At 39.8% G+C, this 21,538-nt stretch overlaps 2 protein-coding genes across 3 annotated transcripts; both read right to left on the bottom strand.

Moving 5' to 3' along the window:
* Window positions 1–445: 445 nt before the first annotated feature.
* On the bottom strand, window positions 446–13,670 carry vat1l (vesicle amine transport 1-like). 2 transcript variants are annotated; one of them, XM_040128885.1, is made up of 9 exons: window positions 13,363–13,670; window positions 12,579–12,708; window positions 12,149–12,364; window positions 11,508–11,650; window positions 9,163–9,266; window positions 8,400–8,455; window positions 8,040–8,234; window positions 3,272–3,355; window positions 446–2,664 (listed from the first exon to the last, which is right to left on the bottom strand). In XM_040128885.1, exons 1-9 carry the CDS (start codon window positions 13,575–13,577, stop codon window positions 2,566–2,568), a joined length of 1,242 nt encoding a protein of 413 aa, XP_039984819.1. In that variant the 5' UTR covers window positions 13,578–13,670; the 3' UTR covers window positions 446–2,565. The 2 variants fall into 2 exon arrangements, with proteins under 2 accessions (XP_039984819.1, XP_039984734.1); XM_040128800.1 differs by having other exon boundaries at window positions 2,553–3,355.
* A 1,186-nt stretch (window positions 13,671–14,856) lies between these two features.
* Window positions 14,857–17,495, bottom strand: bola3 (bolA family member 3). Its single transcript, XM_040145377.1, has 4 exons — window positions 17,318–17,495; window positions 17,037–17,160; window positions 15,341–15,429; window positions 14,857–15,030 (listed from the first exon to the last, which is right to left on the bottom strand). Exons 1-4 carry the CDS (start codon window positions 17,384–17,386, stop codon window positions 14,965–14,967), a joined length of 348 nt encoding a protein of 115 aa, XP_040001311.1. The 5' UTR covers window positions 17,387–17,495; the 3' UTR covers window positions 14,857–14,964.
* Between the last annotated feature and the right edge of the window lie 4,043 nt (window positions 17,496–21,538).

Genomic DNA, 21,538 nt, shown 5'->3' with positions numbered 1-21,538 from the left:
CATATTTGTCCTGTTCAATTCAGTAACACAAAAATATTATCTGTAGAAGTGAAAATGTTTAAAACGTTATTGCCATCTGGTGCCAACCTGAGGGACTATGCAGAAATTAGCAGCACACTAGTATATTCCAAATTTTCAAATGTAATGTACGCCGGAAAACATTTATAACACAAGGAACTTCTCACGAAGTCGGCTTATGTTTGAGTCCAGGAATAAGCCATTATTCCCCATTGATTTCATAAACTCAAATTAATACATAAGTACATAGTATATTCCTGTAAAGAATAAATGTTCCCTGAAACATATTAAAAGAGGGACAACTTTTTTTAATGTAATATGGAAAGAAATATTTCAGGGAGGGTGTAAATCTTATGTGAAATAAATTCATTCAAACACTGAACTAAGACAAAACACAGTCGCAGAATACTTTGCAGATAAATTTATTCAAGTAAACAGAGCTGTAGTCAAAGAAAGTACACAACGAAAAATGTGACAAAAATATACGACCACAGGTAAACCATAGCTTATGAGGAATTTTGTGAATATACTACAATGCCAAACACTTCTTTAGACACGATTTTCCTTTTTTTTCTTTTTTTTTTTTTACAAGGCCATATGAATACATAGACTCAAAAACATGCACTATCTCTCTCTCTCTCTCTCTCTCTCTTTCAACCACACACAAACAGACCTGACATTAAAGGTATCAAAACTGAGATGTATTTTCAGAGTGTCGATGCATCATTATCCCTATTTCCAAGTCTAGAAATCAACTTCTAAAATTTTTCATTTCATGCCTTGAGTACACGCATTAACACCGTCTCCCCACTCTTTATCATTCAACTTCAAAGCATGCAGCGTTTACTCCTGTTAGTTTTGCTGTTGCTAAGCTGATACATTTTTCATTTCTTAAAGTGGCAAGATTTTTAAGTGTTAACTTGTTTTATTCTTTCTATATTTTTCTATATGTGAGAAAATGCTTTTTGATATACTCTCTGTGAAGTAATAAACAATTCAGATGACTAGCCGAAATGAAACACACTGACTAAGCATGGCCTAATAAGTAGTGAAACCCAAATACATTGCAGTTTTGTTTTAATTTGATAAATTACAAATAAAAACGGATCAATGAACTGATAAGAGGAGTGCCAGTTTGTGGCAAACATTTGTTCCTTGCCAGCTGTTCCTCTCCTGCATTTCATTAGCAACTCGGCAGATTCAGAGTAAAGTAGAGGGCATCATACTTAAATAAAGTAATACACAGTGTGGCACAAACCTAAATCACCCTACTTTTATACACCAGCTCAATGTAAAAATCATTTATCTTGGAGTTTTATGGCACTTTTGTAGTGAAGCACCAGCAAGTAAACAGCTTTGGTCAGACAAGTAAAGCCGAGACTCCACAGACCTTGCAGGACTGCAGTCTGACTATTTCTTGATCCTCCTTAAGAAAATCCACAATTTACAGATTTATCTTAGTTTCTCTTGTATGTATATATATCCTCCAAGATTTTTACAGACAGAAATTTGATGTCTTTAAACTCTAATTTGTTCTGTGCCACTCCAGTGTTTACAAAACTGTCAACTTCTTGTGACCGGAAGATATACATAATAAGGTTCTGAATATGCAGATTAGTGGGGAAATGTGTCCTTACTATATATTATATGATCACGCCAGGAAGAATTTTAAATAGCATACACATCTGTTTTCACATTCCTGTTAAAAATACCTTTTTTGTTTGCTTGTTCAATATGAACGTCACACGAGGAAAGCTTTTCCAGTATCAAACGCTCGTCTATACCTCAAAGGCACTGGTGATCCCATAATATTACAAGCTGGGCGCCTAAGAATAAAATATCGTGCAAATATCTACACATAGACTTTTCTGACTCTCCTGGCCTACACATCACTATTGTAACACGAGAAAGGGATTCACTCTCTTGGTCAGAAACGTCAAAACATTGGGGTCATTTTCTCAAACTTGTGTCAATGGTCTGCTCTCATTTTCATCTGTCGTCACTAAGAAGAGGTAAGAATTAAATTAAATGTTTTTCTATCCCGTGAAATGTTTAGGCATGCTAAGCTTGTTAGGGTATATGACACTTACGTGCTATACTAAATCTAATTTTAAAGGTGGTAATCTGAACGTGACAAAACCAAAGTCAGCTGGTCTAAATGCTTGTTGCTAATTCAATAAACTGCTGGCCAATGAAATCAACTGTAAAAATGGACACGAACCTATTCACATTATTGGCTAGCATAATGTTACTTCATAATACAGTAAAGAATATAATAATACTATTCTGAGAATGGCACTTGCACTTGTTGCCTGGGTGACAAAAATGTTATTAGTCTTCATTTACCCAAAAAAGTTTGCTTGACCAATCAACTGACAAACAATAGGTAACGCACAAGAGGCACAAACATACACTGTACATACATACATTCATGCATACATGCATATAGCACATACTGCACAACACTGGTGTGTGGTTGTGTTCCTCTGTGGTGGATCTGTGCAGCCTCTCCAGTCTCTAGGCGTGCTGCCGAGGGGTTCGTCGGGTCTAATGGATGAAAGGCATCCGCTCCTTGCTGTCGTTGTCTCCCTCGGGCTCCTCTTCTTCCTCTCCAGCCTCACTGGTCTCGGTGCTGTCGCTGGCCATCTGCGGTAGTGACCAAATATTATTCGGCTATCATTAAGTGTATTCCTAGCAACCCAAATTTAGGGTTTTTTTCTTTAATCCTCAAGAACTTGTTGAAACTCCCCCAATCCGGTTCTGTATTGTGTGTCCTTTTACATCTGCCAATTTATTGCCATCTTCCTCCTGTTTCCTCTTCCTCCTTTCTGGCATATAACCCGGACCATCTATGTAATACAATCCTTTAATTTTATGTGTTGTTTTTGTCATTGATATTTCTCTAGTCCTGCATTCAGATCGATCAAGATTGAAGCTGTAACTGTAAATCATACTTTCATGTCTTCAGTGTGACATTCTAAGCATCTTTGTGTCTCCTGTTAGATTTATAAATGGTATTTTATATATATAAGACACTATACAAACAGTTAACTTAGGCTACTTACTTTGAAGTCAGGTCATCAGCCACATTTACTGTAATCGGTGTGGAAATCTTAAATCTTTGTAAAACAGCACTTATAAAAAACTCTCAGCCATCAATCCTTAATGAGAAATGGAGGCCCAATGGCCCCCTCCTTAACTTTCTTCTTTCTGAATTAACTGGGAAAAAGCACATTAAAATTGTTGCTGTCACCAGAGGGGTGGGAGACTTCTCGACATCCAGAATGAGTTTTCCTATGTTGCCTCTGTCGTGAATTCTCTGCATGGCCTCTTTTACCTGAGGATAAAACACAACAGTTAAGTTACTTTCAACAAGCTGAAGTTACAGACATCCACTGTGATATCACAAATGAAACCTCCTATGATGCTGACTCTTACTTTTAACATCTAGAAACAGCATGACTATTTAATACATTACAAAAAGAAACGCAAACGAAAACCCTAACGTGTAGTTGGGTTCATCCATACAAACAGAGTGATTTTAATTTAGCATAAAATCAGTATGCATTTTTCTTCTCTGTGGTTCTTATTTAAACCAACCAAGAGTCAGAGAAGTTCTAAAAGTTCTTGTTGTAGAACTGCATTAGGATGGTACTACGTCTAAGTCTAATCTTGGTCATTCTGTAGAAAAAAACTAAAGTGCCCAGTGAATCCTAGTTATATTTTCAAATGCATTAAAGCCAGACTTGAGCTGTAACATTTTTATATTAAATGTATAAAAAACACATTAGGGTGCCTTACAACTTTTCACTTCTGCTCATAAAAAATGTTTTTTGCGCAGAATGACACAGAGCTTCCGACAATAACAGCCTGCTGTAACATCAAAGAGACATTTCAAAGTACCTGCTGAAAAAAAAACGTCCTCTGTCAACTGAATCGGACACAGAAGATCATAGCTCTTCCACCCCTCAGAACAGTTCTAATCTAAACTCACTCTGCGAGAGAAGTTAATGGCCTCAGTGTTGAGTAAATGATGCCAACTCATCCTGCTGGGCGAACACCTCACTGCCTGTGGTAATGATCCAAAAAAGGTTTCTATTAAGCAGACAAGTACACTGCTTCATGTTACCTGTGACTACAGGAACATATACTGTTTGTGGGCTGTATTTTGCATAATGCATAATGCATTTGGCATGGCAAGACTTTATTAACCAGCTTTAGACCAGCAGGACAGAATGGGCTCTAATGACAAATAAATGACATGAATAATAAAGGTTTCTGGAGATTCCTGGAGGACACGTTATTATTAGACGTACTATACAATTTTATAGTCAGTCTTATCATGCAGAAAAAAAAAAAAAAAATTCAATATTTACATTCTTTAAAAAAGCATACACCAACATAATAAAACTCTGAAAAGACATCATATCCTTCTGGAGTTGGTTTCATTTATGTGAGGGTGAAAATGAAATAGCTTTATAGTAATTGTAATAAGGAGGATTTATTGAATACTTAACTGTAACATAAGACACAAATTTCTGCCAACTGCACACATTGTTTTAACACTGTGTTGGACGTATTATCTCTCCATTTCTTCTTAACTCCCATCTGTTACAGTAATTACCAGACTCTCTTTTTAAAACAGCTTAGGCAGTGAGACTTTACATTGTCTTTGAAGGCAGAAAAATATACATTTAGAATAATCCAAAATGTAAAATTACATTCAAAAAGCAGTAGTTATGTTTCTTTCATAGACAATAGACAAAAATTGTGGACACTATCACAAAGCGAACAACGACTGAGTGATTGAGTCTGTTACACCGATAAACGACAGTAGTGCTCGACACCTAGATACACCGCAAACATTTTAAAGGATCTGCAGACGGGGGCTTTTAATCAGTTTACAGTAAAAATGAATGCCGGGCTTCTGTCGTCAGGGAGTCTGTGGAAACACGTGAACAATATGTTTGTCTAATGACATTTCGTTCAGATTCAACAAACTTCATCCCCGTGCAACTGCTCGTTGAACATAACTGACAAGTAAGAAAATATGTCGTAATCTTTTGAGGCCTGCGTGGACAGTTAACCATCGGTTTAAAAAAAAAATATATATCAGAGTTTTGGTCCATTTTCTCCGTCAACTGCAGTCTGATTGCCTTGAGCAGGGTGCTGAAGGAATGGGAGTAGTGGGGGCACATGGTCTACATGGTTTGCATTTGCCATGACGTTAATGGATACCCAGTCACGATGCGACGTATAGGGCAGTAGTGCATTATACACTGACTGGGGCTTCAAAACTACTCTTGGCAACCGCTCATGTTTGCATACTTTAAAACCCAGAAATCGTATCAGCACATAGCACTGTTACCAACATGGCAAGTCTGGGATTATGAAGTGATGGGAGGAACAACATCTAAAAGTGAATCAGGCTTTAACTGGAGTAACTTTCGTACGGCTTTCATGAGGATTAACTAACAGTTAACCCTTTTACAACCATGGACCACCTGCGGCTGACTGTTGCCTACTTTTTGTGGCCCTGTGCCACCATCTAGTTGGCAAGAGGATTTTAAATGTAGAGTTTGTTGAAGGCTGCAAAACTATAAACAATGAAAGATCAATGCAACTCATTAAAGCTTGTCTGACTCATTGTGTAAAGAAAAATTCACACATCACAAAAGATTACTCAGGATGCCATATCTTGCTTTCGCATTACAATCCACACAGAGACACAACTGAATGTGCCTCTTTGTCTGAAAGCCATTGTGTCACAAGCATTCATTTGTTAAATGAAATACCGGAAATCAAGCCAAGAGCAAAATTAGGTCAGAAACCTGTCCAGCATTTTGCTTCGAGGTAGCAAGTTTGCAGAAGAGAGGGGATAACTTCCACTTGTATTGCGGATGAAAAAAGACTTTGTGTACAATGACAACTAATCACAGAGATACTGTGTGTAGGTTCACTTTTATTTTTTAGTATCCTAAACAGCTTTCACCTTGGAAACCCAAGTGAAAGAGAAAAATGAATATTTCCTCACCGAAACTGCCGGTGGTCAGAAAACCTAACCCTTATTTAACCTCTTATTCTGTTCCAGTCATGCGCATTCTCCAACTTTTCATTCCAGAAAAACAGGTTGCCATGGTCAACATGTAAACTAATGCCCTCCAAATTCTCCTTCCAGGCATATAAGCAGATGAGGCAGGCTGTGCCCCTGATACTACATCCCACGCCATCCTCCCATCTAATGAGATTCTTCATGGGCAATGGCTCTAGTGAATGGCCCGAGCAATCTGCCAAAGTTTAATGACAACAGCACGGGGGAAGTTTCCCATGAGAAATGAAAATCTGAAGACAGCAATTATTTCATCCACATGTTCTCTCTCTGACTGTAGATAGAAAGTTTGGAATGACTTGTAATCAGCTGACTGTGATGGATTACCAAAACTGCCTCTGCTTTTATCTGAATTCTTGGAGCATTTGTGGGTGTTAAACAAATACCAAACATTTTACTTGTAAAGACAGATTATGCATTTTCGTTCCAGTGATGGGAACAGCGATCAAAATGGCAAATTGCTTTCGGTAAAAAAACGCTATGCTGAGGAAATGGCTGAAACTTGTAATCATACCGTAAGTCATATGTAGCTACTGGAAATGGAGATAAAACCGCAGCTTTTACCAATTTGACTCCACAGTTGTGGCTTATAGTTATGGACAAGTATTGCCTGCTGCCGAGGATAAAACTTTCAACTATTAATTTCATGCACACAGTGACTAGATCTTTAGTATCGGGTGCAAAAACGCCCAAATGAAAGGCAGCGCCATGTCAGAATTACATGAGGTCACCAAGCTTCATAAACCAAATAGAATGATCTAGGTGTAGCCTCTCCAACCCCCGCTGCAACAAACTAATCAAACAGGCACGGTCTGAACACAGCCACACAGTCCCCAGTCAGAGTATGTATCTCTCATCTGACCAAAGGAAAAATCTCCTAAAAGGTCTCAGATACACCACAGCTAATGAGACACTCTAAAAGAGATCACATCTAGTGGGGTGTTCGAATGTCCCTCGTTTTCCAGTTTTGGGGCTTTGTTTACCAGTGTGTGATGTCCAACTGAAAACAACTACCTGATAATTGTGATGCTGTCACGCAAATACTTCCTGTCTTTAAGAGTTAAAGTGGATTGCCTGAAGCCTGCATTAAACAGCTAACCAGCACAGAGTGGATTTCGGACCAAGGAACCAAACTTCCTCGAGTCTGACAACAACCTGTAGCTATGTGGATGGAAAATTATACAAAAATATAATCTAAGAAATCATTGTGAAAGTTGTTTCTTAGAAGGCAGGAATCGGAATTAAAAAGACGGGAGGTAGTCTACCGGGCAGCTTAAAAAAACAGTTGAAAAAGTTAATTAATCTCTGACAGAAAATGCATTATGTAGTTGGCAGCATTTAGATAATAATCTACAGACACCAAAGAATACAGGTCGAAGGATTTAAGAGAAAAAATGCGAGGGAGATATCGTACAAATAATACACAGGAGCAGCAGCGTATTCGCTATGATGCTACAGTATGGGGTCGTGACTAGCACTGAATGAAGAACATTTTCAATGTGTTCTCTCAGTGGCCAATAAGATGAGCCAAAGGCAACAATATCTTGATTAAAATAAGCGTCCGTCTACAACAATTCTCCAGGCACGGAAAAGCCACAGTAAGAAAAAGGGACTTTGAGAGTTTTTAGAGATCGAGAGCGAAGTGATTGAAATACGGCCTGTCCGTATTTGTTCGGGTGTGAAATAATTGTGGAAAAGGAAGATGCAACCTACCCACCATCTGTGGAAGAATGTCCAAGAACAGATGACAATGTCCCACAGAAGGCAGCAGGGACACACAAAAGATTTTGTGCTGTCCAAGATGTCTGAATAAAATCTTTCCTTAAATCCCCCCTGGCATCTCCATTTATGTTACCACTGTAATGAGATCGTTTTTTTTTTATTTACGACCCCCCCCCCCCCAGGCTCTTACCTCCTCCAATGCCCACAGAGAGTCCACTACCGGCTTGATCTTCTTTTGCTCATAGAGACACAAGAGTTTGTCCATCACTGATCTCACAAGATGACATTTCCCTTGTTTAAATAGGAGGTTGAGGAGCGAGAATCCAGCTATGACTTTGTTCTCCTCATATAGTTTAATAGGGTTCACCTTCTCCACCTGCCACCACTGGAGGAAAAAACAAAACAAAACAAAAAAAAAAAACACAGAGAGGCAAGTTCATCCTGAGTGACTAATTTGTGCATGTGTTTCATTTGCCATGAAATGTTCATTGGGTAGTAACAGGGTACTGTTTCCTTCAAATGTTGATGACGGACTGCATCTCTGACTCACAGATTTTGCAAAGCTGAAGAAACTCTTTGTTTCCCCAGTTACCATGTTTGACGCGCCTGAAAAAACAAAAATAAAAGGATGTCTGTATGCTGTGCAAATGGCCGGAGAGAAGTGACTGGTCAATAACAGGCAGCCAAGAAGCATGAAGGCTGAGGTGGAGGAGAAACAGTTGGCACCTTTCACCCCTTAGATCAGCGCAAGCATGCCTTCGCACATATTCAGTATAACCAAAACTAATGAATTAATCTCCCTCTAATGATGTTATTTGATTCATGAGGCTTGACAGGAACTAAGGTAATTAACAGAGATTAGACAAGAATGGCAGCTCCGAAGGACAATACATTTCATTTTCAGGTTATGGACTATGTCTATACAAGTGAGTCTCAGTATTTCACACCCGGCCCAGCTGCCAACACACTGAATGAATGCAAGACCCATCTTTAAAGAAACAGTTTGACATCATGGGAAATTTGGTTATTCGCTTTCTTGCCGAGAGTGCGGTGAGAAAATCGATACCACTCTCATGTCTGTCTGCTAAAAAAGAAGGTACAGCTTCCCATGTAACCCTCGGCAGGAAAGCATCTGTGTACTATCCAAAGTGTCGGACTATTCCTTTAAGTGCTAATATTAACCTCAAAGTTGAAGCACATCTACCAGAGTCTGACTAATACACTGCAGATTTAGTTATTTCCCCTTTGAACGAACAAAATAGAAATGCAGAGATTACATTAACACGCAGCAAAGGCATAAGTATTGTTCCCACCATAGAGGATGTAAGTTCCCAACGGCTTCAGTAGACTCAGGCCTTTCCCCGTGTTCTCCCCACACAGGCAGTCCAGCAAGATGTCTACTCCCTCTGGAGAAATTCTAAAACATGAAGAACAAAGTAAAGGTGAAGTCCACTAAAAAAGGGATTCATATAAACTACAGTAGATGCAAAAGTATAGTCTGAACACTAGATCTGCAAATAATGACTATTTTCATTATCGATTAATCTGCAGATAATTTTTTTCTGTCAATCGTTTGGTCCATCAAATGTTAAAAAAAAACCTGTAAAATATGGCCAACAAAGTTTCCCAGAGCCCAAGTTGATGACTTCAAATGTCTAACCAATGTCATACTGTCTAAACAATAGTCCAAAGCCCAAAGATATTCAGTTTGCAATGATACAAAACAGAGAAAAGCAGAACGTTCTCGCACTGGAAAAGCTACAATCAGAGAATGGTCAGCAAGATTTTGCATTATAAATGACTCAAATGATCACTTGATTATCAAAATAGTTTGAGCTGAAACAATTAGTTCTTCCATTATTTTTCAATTGACAGAAAATTAACGTGCAACTTTTCTGTTGATTGATAGTTTGAGTCATTTTTTAAGGTGAAAAAACAAACATTCCCTATTTCCTGATTCTAAAATGTGAGAATTTGCAGCTTTTGTTTGTGTTGCATAATAATGAACTAGAGATCTTTGGATTTTGGACTATTGGTTGAGCAAACAGTCAGGCCCAAGCCCAAGGGGGTGAAGACATCGCCTTGGGCTTTAGGAAATTGTGATCAGTGTTTGTCTCTATTTTCTGACGTGTTATAGGCCAAAAGATTAATCGAGAAAATAATCATCAGATTAATCAATAATGAAAAATCGCAGCCCTAAAATAGTTGCAGATTAATTTTCTGTCTAGCCACTGATCAGTTAATCGACTAACCGTTTCGGCTCTACCGAACATGTTGTGAAGAGTTCATCTAGAAAAAAAATTTGGAGCAGTTGAGATAAAGTACAACCAAAGGCCAACTTCATACACTCACAGTGACATGGCTGCATTGCCTCGTTTATGATTGTGAGCACTGAATGTGCTGAGCCTATTCTATGAGTCCACACATTCAGCCTGTGATTCATGCAGCTTCCGACTTTGTCTGATCATGGATTCACAAGGTATGAGCATTGATTCTCTGGAGTATGACTCTGAGAAAAAGTTGCAGCATGCAACCCACGTTTTTCTTTCGACTCTGCCCACAGTTTTCTAATGAGGAGATTATTGATGTTTTGCAGTGCCCACATTACTCGCCATCAGTAAGACATTTTATACCATGCTACAAAAGGCTCATGTTCTTATCGCACACAGAATCAATCAGACAAAAACCTTTGGCATAATCAGACTCATTAAAGGTACTGATATTAAAGAACGAAAGGTATGTTATTATCCAGGTCACCTTAATTCCTTGCTTTCCGCCCTTGTGGCCCTGGACACCTGCTCGGCTAAACTGCTTGGTGGTCTTGTGATTCCCATGGTTTTTGCCTTTTGTAAAAAGATTAATTTAATTGTGCTTTGCTCTTGATCCTGAGAAGAATGTGTGGGCCAGGGAGATGAAAGGCACATTAATCCACTACCACTGTTGATATGTAAGTAGAAAGCATGAAACAATCAGTCCTAACGAAGCAATGTCTGAATCCCTATGTATTATAATCAGATGAATAGTCATGCGGCGTACTTCATATGCAGACTGGATGGTTGCATCTGTCCTGGTTAAATAACAGTATAGCCACAAATGATTGTAAATTTCTGCTAAAGCTCTGTAAAGTGGAGGAGGCTGTGTGTTGGTGGAGTTCTCAAAATAATCAAAGCTCCTGCAGTAAAGCTGTGGCATACAGTATTTCATCAAGTCTCAGGCAGCGTTTGCTACAAGGTGTCTTCTTTGTAGTGTAAACTGGCTCACAGCGTGGCGTGTCGTGAATGAAACATGTAGGGTATCGGTGCTCGGCCCTAATTGGCTCAGTTGTTCCACATTGCCAGTGCAGACCTCCGCCCTACACGATGCTGCCGCTCTCTGAGATGAGCTGCGAGTTGCCATGGGGACCGTGGCCACACAAGACCAAATAAGGCAACAGGTAACATCTGCATCCTGGCACGGTGCTCTGCGCTCAGCGAGGTCCACGTTATCGCACCGGTTCACATGTTCACGTGCGGCAGCAAACCTCCCTGATGATGCCTTCAAATTCAATCTTGTGTGAACCACTAAAAAATTCATGTTTCCGAAAATACACCACAAAGAACTAAATACAGACTCTTCAGCCTCAGATCAAACATAACACAGACAAACACTCCATGCTTACTTTTTGACTTCTTGTATGTAATCAACATTTCTGTCAAACAGGTGAGTCACAGAGTCTCTGATGGCCGCGTGTTTGAAACATGAGGCGATCCCAAACACAGTGACATTAGGAACAGTGGAGCACAGCTGAGCCACAGCTTGACCCTGAAAATAACAAACAGACGCAACAATTTATCAGTGCCTGGGAGCACCGAGGTCAACTCTGAATGTACAACAATCACAAAAAAAAAAAACCCCCACAGAGTCCAATACCACATAATAAACACACATTCATAAAAAATGTGATACATCGATATAAAGTTAAGCTGTTGTATTAATCATTCATGTTTGTATAACACTGTTGATTAATTGGTTCGGTTTAGTTATAACTCGTAATGTCAACTGTCTTTTGAATAATAAGGCATTTCTTTCGCTCATTCCAAAATTTTAATTACTCTAAAGGATGTTCAAGAAGTTTTAGACAGAAGTCGCAGTGTATATTTTCATTTTGCACTGTGACATTAACAACAGCAGTAACAGGGAACTAACAACTTTTTCCATTTGTAGGTGTGAAGCCGTCAAGTTATGATGAGAGCTTGATGAAGCGGCCGAACTCCTTTTGTGGCTGTGCAATAGTCACAATAGTCAAAAAAATGGACTTACTACACCACCTCCCGCTGAGTGCACCAACACCGACATCCCCTCTCGCAAATTGGCCACCTCAAAGAGCATCATGTAGGCAGCCACAAAGTTCAGGGAGAACGCTGCAGCCTCAGCAAAAGCCATGTCATCCGGCATCTTGTAGACAAAGTCCACTGGTGTGCAAACCACTTCTGCCCAGGCATTGTAATTCACAAAAGCCATAACTCTATCGCCTATCTGAAAGAAACATGTCAGGGAAAGCAGGATAACTAGCAGGCACTAATCTGAAACAATCATCTGACACTGAGGGGAGAGTTATTTGCACAGTAGATTATGGGTCGACGCTAATGTATTTCCCATTAATACACTTTCAGCACATTTTTACAACTGTGGTTTTGTTGATGCCGATTCTGGGGCTCAAAAACTTTTAACAAGCCGTACTTCCACTGACCTCAAATCCCTTCGTGTTTTCACCCACCGACTCCACTATTCCAGCGCATTCAAACCCGGGGACAAGAGGAGGTTTTGGAGGATTGTCAATAGTCCCCTGACGCACCATCAGATCCAGGAAATTCAAGCCACTGCAACAAAGAATAAAACAGACCCTTACTGGCATTTGACATTAAATTCGTCTGATTCAATGCCTGGATGGAAAGCATGCACCTGAACTGTCTCTGACGACTGGCAGCTATTTAATCAATCTTAAAAAACATTAAGTATTAGCCGTGAGGAGATTTAGGGATTGCCCAGTACTATTCATTTCATTATCATCAGCAGTGAGTCACTGGCCGTATCTCTGAGAATACAAGGCCAGGTTCAACAGGCATTCTCCATTAAATACATTGGGATACACTTTAATTTCCCTGAACTGTGAGTTTTTGCCAACACTGGCAAAAAAGGCTCAGCTGTAGTCTGAGCAACATCCCGTAAATAGAGCGGTTGTTAAGATGGCAATCGTGATTAAAGGTGACTGAATCTGCTTGGAAGACGAAAAAAAGAGAGAGGGGAAAAGCCCCCTGGACGGGCATCAGTTTTGCCTGGTCTGAACGGGCTCCAGCCAGCCAACCTGCTGTACTAGGAAAAGACCTGTGGCTTCACGACTGTGAAATCCTCCGCTGAGATGTGTGTTCTTCGGCGTTGACACCGGTTCAGAGAATCCTGTGCGACTGCAGCGTCAGAGCACATCACAACCCCTAAGCACGCGTGAAAGGCACTGGTGATGTCCCCATATTTACCACGCTTTGACGCGGATCTTCACTTCACCATCCTGCGGCTCGGGCATCGCTCTCCTGGTCACCCTGAGTTTGTTGAGCCCCCCGAACCCCGCCAGCATCACCGCTCGCATCTCTTTGGCACCGCCGGGCGACTCGGCGGCTTCCGCCTCTCTCCCCACATGCCTGTCTATCATGTACTCGGTTTCCTCTGTCATAGCCGCTCCGTCTTTCGCCATGTCGGAGCCCAGCCGCTCTCGTCTCCGCCGCTCCTCCTCGAGGTTCAGAGTGAGGTGGCGAGCGGCGCCGTTCGCGCTGACAGGCGCCGCGCGGACGGATGGTGACCCACGGCGGAGCCTGAAATCTCACCGTCTGCCGTTTTAGCCTTAGAGTCGTGCAAAAGTAAAGTCCCGAACGAGCTTTTTTTTTTTTTTTTTTAATTTTATTTAATTTTATTTCCTCTCTCCCCTTTCAAGTCACAGAAAAAATGGCGATTGGTTCAACTAAAGTTTGCCATTTCGAGAGTCTGAAATATAATTCTTCCCTGTGTGTTGTCTGGGTTGCAGGGGGGGCTGAATTATGAAGTGCGCCATCTGTTGGTGGAGAAGAGTACACACTTTATCTACTGCGTGTGTCGAAGCCCTGATAATAGCAACTCATCTATGATTCCCGTGGTGGAAAGGTACATTTTCTCCAGCACTGTAGTAAAGGTAAAAATGCGTGGTACTTGTACTGTACTTGAGTATTTTCTGTTCATGCCACTTCATACTTCTACTCCAAAGAGGGAAAAAACAGTACTTTTTACTCGGCTACGTTTATTGACAGCTCTAAATATTAGTTACTTTACAGGTTAAAATTTTCACGTACAAAGCATATGGAGAGTAAGCCAAACCACCTAACAGTAAATACAAGTAGAGCTGAAACAATACAACTACTAACTGCATTGTAAATTTGTTTTTGTTTTTTTCTTTTTTTTTTTTTAAATCACAAAAGCCTTCACAGTCAATGAAATAAGAAGTGTGCAGGGGGAAAGCAGCTGCTTTTTATTGCAACTTGAATTATCAGTGCATAGGTAGCATAAATACAAGGTTCATGTACAATCTAATGGATTGTAAGAAATTAAAATCAATCACCTGTCATGGGATTGTAGCACGTACATTGTGATCACAGTGTGAATGACATTGCAAAAGTAATGCTCCACGAAATGAATTTTCCCTCAGTTTTAAACAAGGGGTCTGTAGAAAGTCTCTGATATTAAAGGTGGTTATATTTATTACTTCCTGGACTGCTTTTCATTACACCAGCATCATTTCAACCCTGAGAAGGCCTACATGACTTGACATTTCACTAGCTTTTTACCAAGTCGTATTGTGCGTATCATAGCTCTCACTAAATTATCTCAGAGAAGAAGATATCTCACTAGTTAAAAAAACAAACAAAAAAAAAAAATTCTCATTCTTAATGTGCAACAGCCAGAGACAATGTCCCTTTGCATTTCTGCCACAGGCACATCAACGATTATCATGGAATCCATTTAATACACAATATCCTCATTAAAACTGTACATTCATAACAGATAGAGTGAACAAAGGAATAAGCTGTGGGTCAATAGTGGAAAGACTTGCTCTAAGGTTTTGGAACATCAGTGAATATTCGCAGTCCATGCATTCCTTGAATCTCATCCTTGAGTGCCTGAGGAGGACAAAACACAAACAGCTGATGAAGAAAATTCAATTGGTATAAAAATCTTCAAGTTTTTCGTAAACATGTCCAGCTAAGCTACGGAGATCATTTAAAAAATCTCCCAAGTGTCATTGACAGATATGGAACACAACAATCAAGGGCAAGTATTAGTTTCAGGACAATTAATAAATAAAACAAAAGACACACACATTTCTAAAATTGCTGCTAAAACTAGAATTGTACAATATGGCACCCCTAGCTTTGGACTCTTTATTATTTTATACCGCCACAGGAAACACTGATCGTTAAAATGGTTTACCTGATTGACTAACTGGTGTTGTTGCACCGTCCTTTTTCCTTTGAACTCACTGGACTCTATATGGATCTCATACATAGCCCCACAACCACCTAAACACAGCACGGGATCACACAAACAACACTGTCATTTCCCAAGTGAGCGCTGCGACCATCTGGGGTCTACACAACAATAACAGATCAGCATGATATTTCATATGATATTTGCAATATAAATACAGCTGAAACGGGGAGATGTCGCACCTTAATTCAATATAGATGAACTCTGAACGTTCACAGCGAGCAATAACAAAACAAATGATAGAATATAGAACCGTGTTTAATAAAACACTGTTAATGTGAGAGGCAGGAGTGTACGGACTCCTGAAATGAGATTCAGTCGATTAAATATATATTCTCAAGCCTAAAAAGGTCTCAGTAAGTCAGAGGAAATGAGGAACAAATGAGCTTCTCATCAATTTCTTCCCCATTTAGTTTGTTTTGAAATGAAAATAGTGTGGTATAATTTTGAGATATAAAAAAAACTTTATATCAGGTTCACTAGATATATGTTCTGAACCATGTGTAAGTATATGTACAGCGTATAGACAGTATGTACCAAACCTGACATGTTAGCCATCTGAAGCTGAAACAATGAGTTAATTTTAAGTGAAAAATGCTTAATCGCCCCATTCTTCTTGAATGAAGACATCTGCCAGTTTTTCAGTCTTCTATGACAGTAAAATTAATCCTTTTGTGTTTAGGGCTGTTGGTCCCACAAAAACAAGCACTCTGAATATGTCCGCTCTGGCTTTGGGAAATTGTGATGGGCAGTTATCACTATTTTCCAAACAATGCTGAGAAAATGATCAAGAGATTTATCAAAAATGAAAATAACTGTTAACCGAATCCCTAATTACATCCTAAGATTTTGCCGCTGGTACAGCCGGTCATTAAAAACGAATGCTGTGCAGACAGACACCGTACAAGCCTACAAAATTTTATTTTAAACTCTAGATCCCAGAGTTTTCAAAGACTCTAAATTCAGGCTGCATTCTTCAGTCTTGGGCTGGGTGTATTCAATTCAGCGTAAACATCAAAAGCTTCAGCGACGATGCCAGACCAGGCTAACAGTTTATCAGTTTGACACAAAAGGGGGGAGCTGGATGTCAGGGGGACTCATGAAAAATAGCTATGGATGTTGGCCAGACTGAATAACCCACTTCTCCACTCAAAGATAAAGTTGACCGATTTCCCTGAAGCTTGTGCATCCAAAATAGAGCTGCAACAATTAGTTGATAATTTTTAATAGCTGACAAACAGAAAAATAATCCTTAACTATTTTAACAATTTAATAATCGTTTAAGAATTTTTTTAAATGTACAAATGGCAAAGAAAACGCTGTTTTCAGCCTGTCAAACATCAATATTTCCCTCTTTTCTCTGTTTTATATCATATTATATTATATTAAACTGAATATCTTTGATTTGGGGGAAACCAGGCATCATCTTGCACGCTGAGAACCTGGGATGGACATTTTCCACCGTCCTCTGGGATTTTACATCGATTAATCAATGAATAATCGGCACATTAATCGATTATGAAAATATTTGTCAGTCTTGATTATGTGTCCTAGGTAAACCTAAAATGCATGTTGTTTTAACGCTAAAACCCTCCCCGCAACGGCATGCAGCCGGTCACACGGTAGGATCTGCGTTTACCTGATATATCCACAACTTTGAGCGACGAGGCTAACGGAAACTTCTGCTTCAGTACCTCTGCGATGCGGACCTCTCCGTCCGTTTGTGTGGACAGACGTCTCTGCAGCTGGCGGCAAACAACGACCTGCGGAGGCAAAGACGAGGAGCAGTCAGTGGTCAGCGTAGCTAACCCCCCCCCATACACACAAACAAACAAACAAACAAACAAACAAACAAACAAACACAAACACAAACACACACTCAAAAGCTGCAATGCAAGGACCGTTAAAATGTGTTTTTACTCGATCGCTGCGAAGAACCTGGAGAGCGGAGGTGATACTGCCGGCCAAGCCCCGTTGACAAGCCAACATTGTGAAAATGGAGAGTGGGTTTATTCACGGGACGTTTGCACCCACACCGGTTACTCAACGAGTCATGTCCTCGTACAGCTTCGTCCCAGTAATATGACGTCAGACATCCGGGTACCTAACGGGTCTATTTCCCCCCCCGACCATCAATGTTAAAAAAATTGAAAAAAAATAGAAAAAATAGCTAATAATAAATAAATAACAAATAAACAGGGGTGGAGGAAGAATCCAGATCCTTTACGTAAGCAAATAATACCGCATTGTAAAAGTAAAAATCCTGCATTTAGAATGTTACTTAAGAAAAAAGTATGTATCAAGAGAATGTACTTCAAGTATCAAAAGTAACAGTACTCAAAGAAGAGCAACGGGCCTTCATTACTCAGGCATTACTGTGTAAGCAACTTTTTGCTACTCTAGGTCAGGTACAGGGCCACAAGTAACTATTGCCCGCACAGATCAATGTGCTGATTATTTTCTCAATTACTCGACCGATTGTTTGTGAAACTTCTGGAAATATTGAGAAATGCCAGAGCCCACAGTGACACTAATGGTTGGCCAATCGTCCTGATCTCAAAATGATTAGGAAATAATTATTAACTATTATAGAAATTATTAAAATAATCAAAAGGAAAAGAATCATCATCGTTCCTGCTTTTCAAATGTTTGACATTTTTGAATCTTTGAATTCAGGGTTTGACGCAGCGAAACGCGGATGTGATAAATGACCCAGAGCAATCGGAATACAACTCAATACAATATTTTTAATTCCCAACAGTTATGTGACGTTATAATTTCATAATGAATATGGCAACATACTAGTTTATGAAATCTGCATCTCAAAAGCACAATTTCAGCTTACATGACAGGCGCCTAAAGATGGCTCCTGCTTTCCTATCTGACCTTGTGGCCCCATCTTGAAAAGGTTTTAATACCTTAGCTGTGTCAATTTTGTGAATACATATTGCATATTCCTAGAGTAGCATTTGTATTTGGGTCACCAGCAAAGCTGAAGCCATGTAATATTCCAGCGGTGAAAAACTGTAAACACTTCACAGACTGTGCAAAAGTGTCGGGCCCCCCGAAAGGTTAATCGGGCCTTCATAAAATCCATGGGTTGAACGGGGTCATGATTTAAGCCTATTATGCCTGTGAAAAGTAATGTCATTTTTGGGGGAAATTTGTTATTTTTTCCAGAAAATTGTCAAATGAAACTCCCTTTTTTCAAGTACAGATGGTGCGTTTACTGTACTTGTAAAGCGTCACTCTAACACGAGTGTGTATTGCAGCAGTGTGACGTTCCTGACCACCTGCAAACCAGTGACAGCAGCAGAGGAAGGAGAATCTCCACACGTCAGGCAGAGGGTGCAAGGAAGAAGCCTGGAGCATGGAAAATGGACAGAGTAGTCCTCTAAAGTGTATCTGATGTAAATTTTTCTCATGTAAGATTATTAAACTATGTTATTAATTCAGCCAATGAAGATGGACTTGAGCATGTGGACATGCTCAAGTCAGTCCTCCCAGTTGCGATGTAGATACTTTTGGAGAACCAGAGCTGAGGAAGCCGCCAAAGAAAAAAGCAAAGAAATACCAATACAACTCAAGCTTTTACAATAGTCTCAAGGAGTCACACATCTTTTTTTTAAATCAGTTGAATTGAGCTTCTCCTTTGATCCAGCCCCGACAGCAACACACAAACAAAAACAACCTCTGCAAACCAACTGAAGTACCACGCTCCATCCTCCACCTACCTCCAACCAAACACTCACCTTAAACCCCAGTCTGTCTCATTACAAACCCCTCTCCACCTGCAGCCTCCACCAACTACCAACTACAGCCTCTGTCACTCAGCTGAAGATCCAATCTCTACCTCCAGCCTACAACCGTCTGCTACCTCCAGCCTCTGCCAACAGCTTTTACCACCTAACTGCTGTTCCATGCTCAACCTGCAGATACTGGAAGACATTTAGACGAATGACAACCATATTCAGCTCCAACTTCCGCATCAGTCTCTGGCACCCAACCTCATGGAAGCTGCAACCCCAGTTTTCTTAGTATGTATAATGGGTTATCGGGTGCAATATTCAGTGAAGCCTACCACCATGTAGCTTTATTTTTCTCAACCTGTACCACTATTGTTTTCAAGGATGAGAGGATCAGTGTTATGTTTTGTCAAAGGCACCATCTACATTCCAGTGCACGCCAATGGAGCATCCCCGGCGAAATGAGGCTGTTTCCAGCAGTGTGTGCCAGGGAAGAAAATATTCATAAAAAGGAAAGCTGGTAAGACTGCGATTCATGTACAAATGACAGCCAGAAGGATATAACTCTTATATAATCACCTTTGATTCCATTTTAGCTTTCAATTGACCGATTACCTCTGCAACCAGTGAAGTGGTAAACCAGAGAAAATGAACTAAACTACTTGTGAGAGGCATCATAACACATATTTTTAATTTGTCATGTTTTGCATCACTTCAGGCAGATCCTGTTGCCATGTCAAGACCTAAGAGAATTCTTTACTACAGAATAATTCTAAGCAGGTTTTGAGTCTGTAGTGTGTTCACACAAGAGCGACAACAGTGAGTATACTTAAAACAATAAGAATGCATATTAAAAACTCTTGATTTGTGAGCGCGCTGTTGATGTACATCGTACCTATTGTACTGGGGCGACTGCGGCTCAGGAGGTAGAGCGGGCTGTCCACTAACCGGAAGGTTGGTGGTTCGATCCCTGGCTCCTCTAGTCCACATCTCGAAGTGTCCTTGGGCAAGATACTGAACCCCATATTGCCTCCAATGTATCATCGGTGTGTGTGTGCGTGTGTGTGTGTAGAAAGGAAATCAATGTGTGCAGTGGCTGGATGAATGTGGCATGTAGTGTAAAGCGCTTTGAGTGGTTGGTAAGACTAAAAAAAAGGGCTATGTAGGTGCAGTACCCCAATGCAATGCTCATAGGAATTGTTGGAACTGTTTGCAACATCGAGGCATAATTTGGAGGGTGGGGCAGCTTTCAAGTATCAATTCTTTGAGAAACATTCAGATTTTTCTTGGAAGTAGTGCTCCAAGGTCACAGTGTGATTACTGAACATCAGTGCATGCATTTCATCATTTCCTCTAAGATGAAAATGGTAGATAAAATGCTTAATTGTAAACTAACCGCAGAAACAATATACTATGACAATAGTGGCTATCAGTTACATGAAGCATGGAAATGGGACGAGGGGGAGGAGGAGAAAGGATTCAGGACTTCAGCATTTTAAATATTTGAATTAACATCACAATTTCTTCATTAAACGAAGTGGATCGCTTTTCTTTTTGTTTTGTTTTTTGTCTTTCACTTCTTTTCACTTCAGTAAGAAAAATTACAATTACAAAAATGGTAACACTGTTTTTTGTAACTAACGTACTATAATTTTCACAAATATATGCACAAACAAAATGTTATGGTTTTAACTTGTTTGATTGAGAAAATAAACTAAACTTTTTTCATTGGTGCTATTCTAATAAGCTAGTTATGTTAGCTTTATCTGGGTTTTGTTCTCTATCATGATTGGATTTGGCTAATGTCTGATTTAATTATGGGGAATTACAAACCGACGTCGGTTTAGCAAAATAAATATTTTTCAATTACAGACAAACTTAGTAAACTTAGCTTTAGCTTTTGCTAAGGCTAGCTATGGCTATCTCACCAGTTAGCCTTCACTTGATAGAGATCTTTTTGGCAGTTAGCTTTAATTTCTTTGTTTTGTTACTTCATTTTGGTTTTTATGCCTATTTTATGTTTTTGGGTTGTCCATCTGTCTTTCCATTCTTGTGAGCGTGATATCTCTTGAGGGAATTTCTCCAAATTTGGCACAAATGCTCACTTGGACTCAAAGATGAACTCATTAGCTTTTGGTGGTCAAAGGTCAAAGGTCAAGTTCACTGTGACTCCACGTCCATCCCATTCTTTTAAACGCAAAATATCAGGAAAACCTGGAGGATATTTCATTACATCTGGCACAAGCGTCCATTTGGACTCAAAGTTGAACTGATTAGAATTAGAAGGTCAAATTCTCTGTGACCTCTCAAAACACGCTTTTGGCCATAACTCAATAATTCATACACTAATTATGACACTTGTATGAAATTTCACACAAATGTCAAATAGGATAAA

The sequence above is a fragment of the Xiphias gladius genome, chromosome 1, assembly GCF_016859285.1.
Source record: "Xiphias gladius isolate SHS-SW01 ecotype Sanya breed wild chromosome 1, ASM1685928v1, whole genome shotgun sequence".
NCBI classification, from domain to species: Eukaryota; Metazoa; Chordata; class Actinopteri; order Istiophoriformes; family Xiphiidae; genus Xiphias; species Xiphias gladius.
This window is presented reverse-complemented; position numbering and strand designations above follow the sequence as displayed.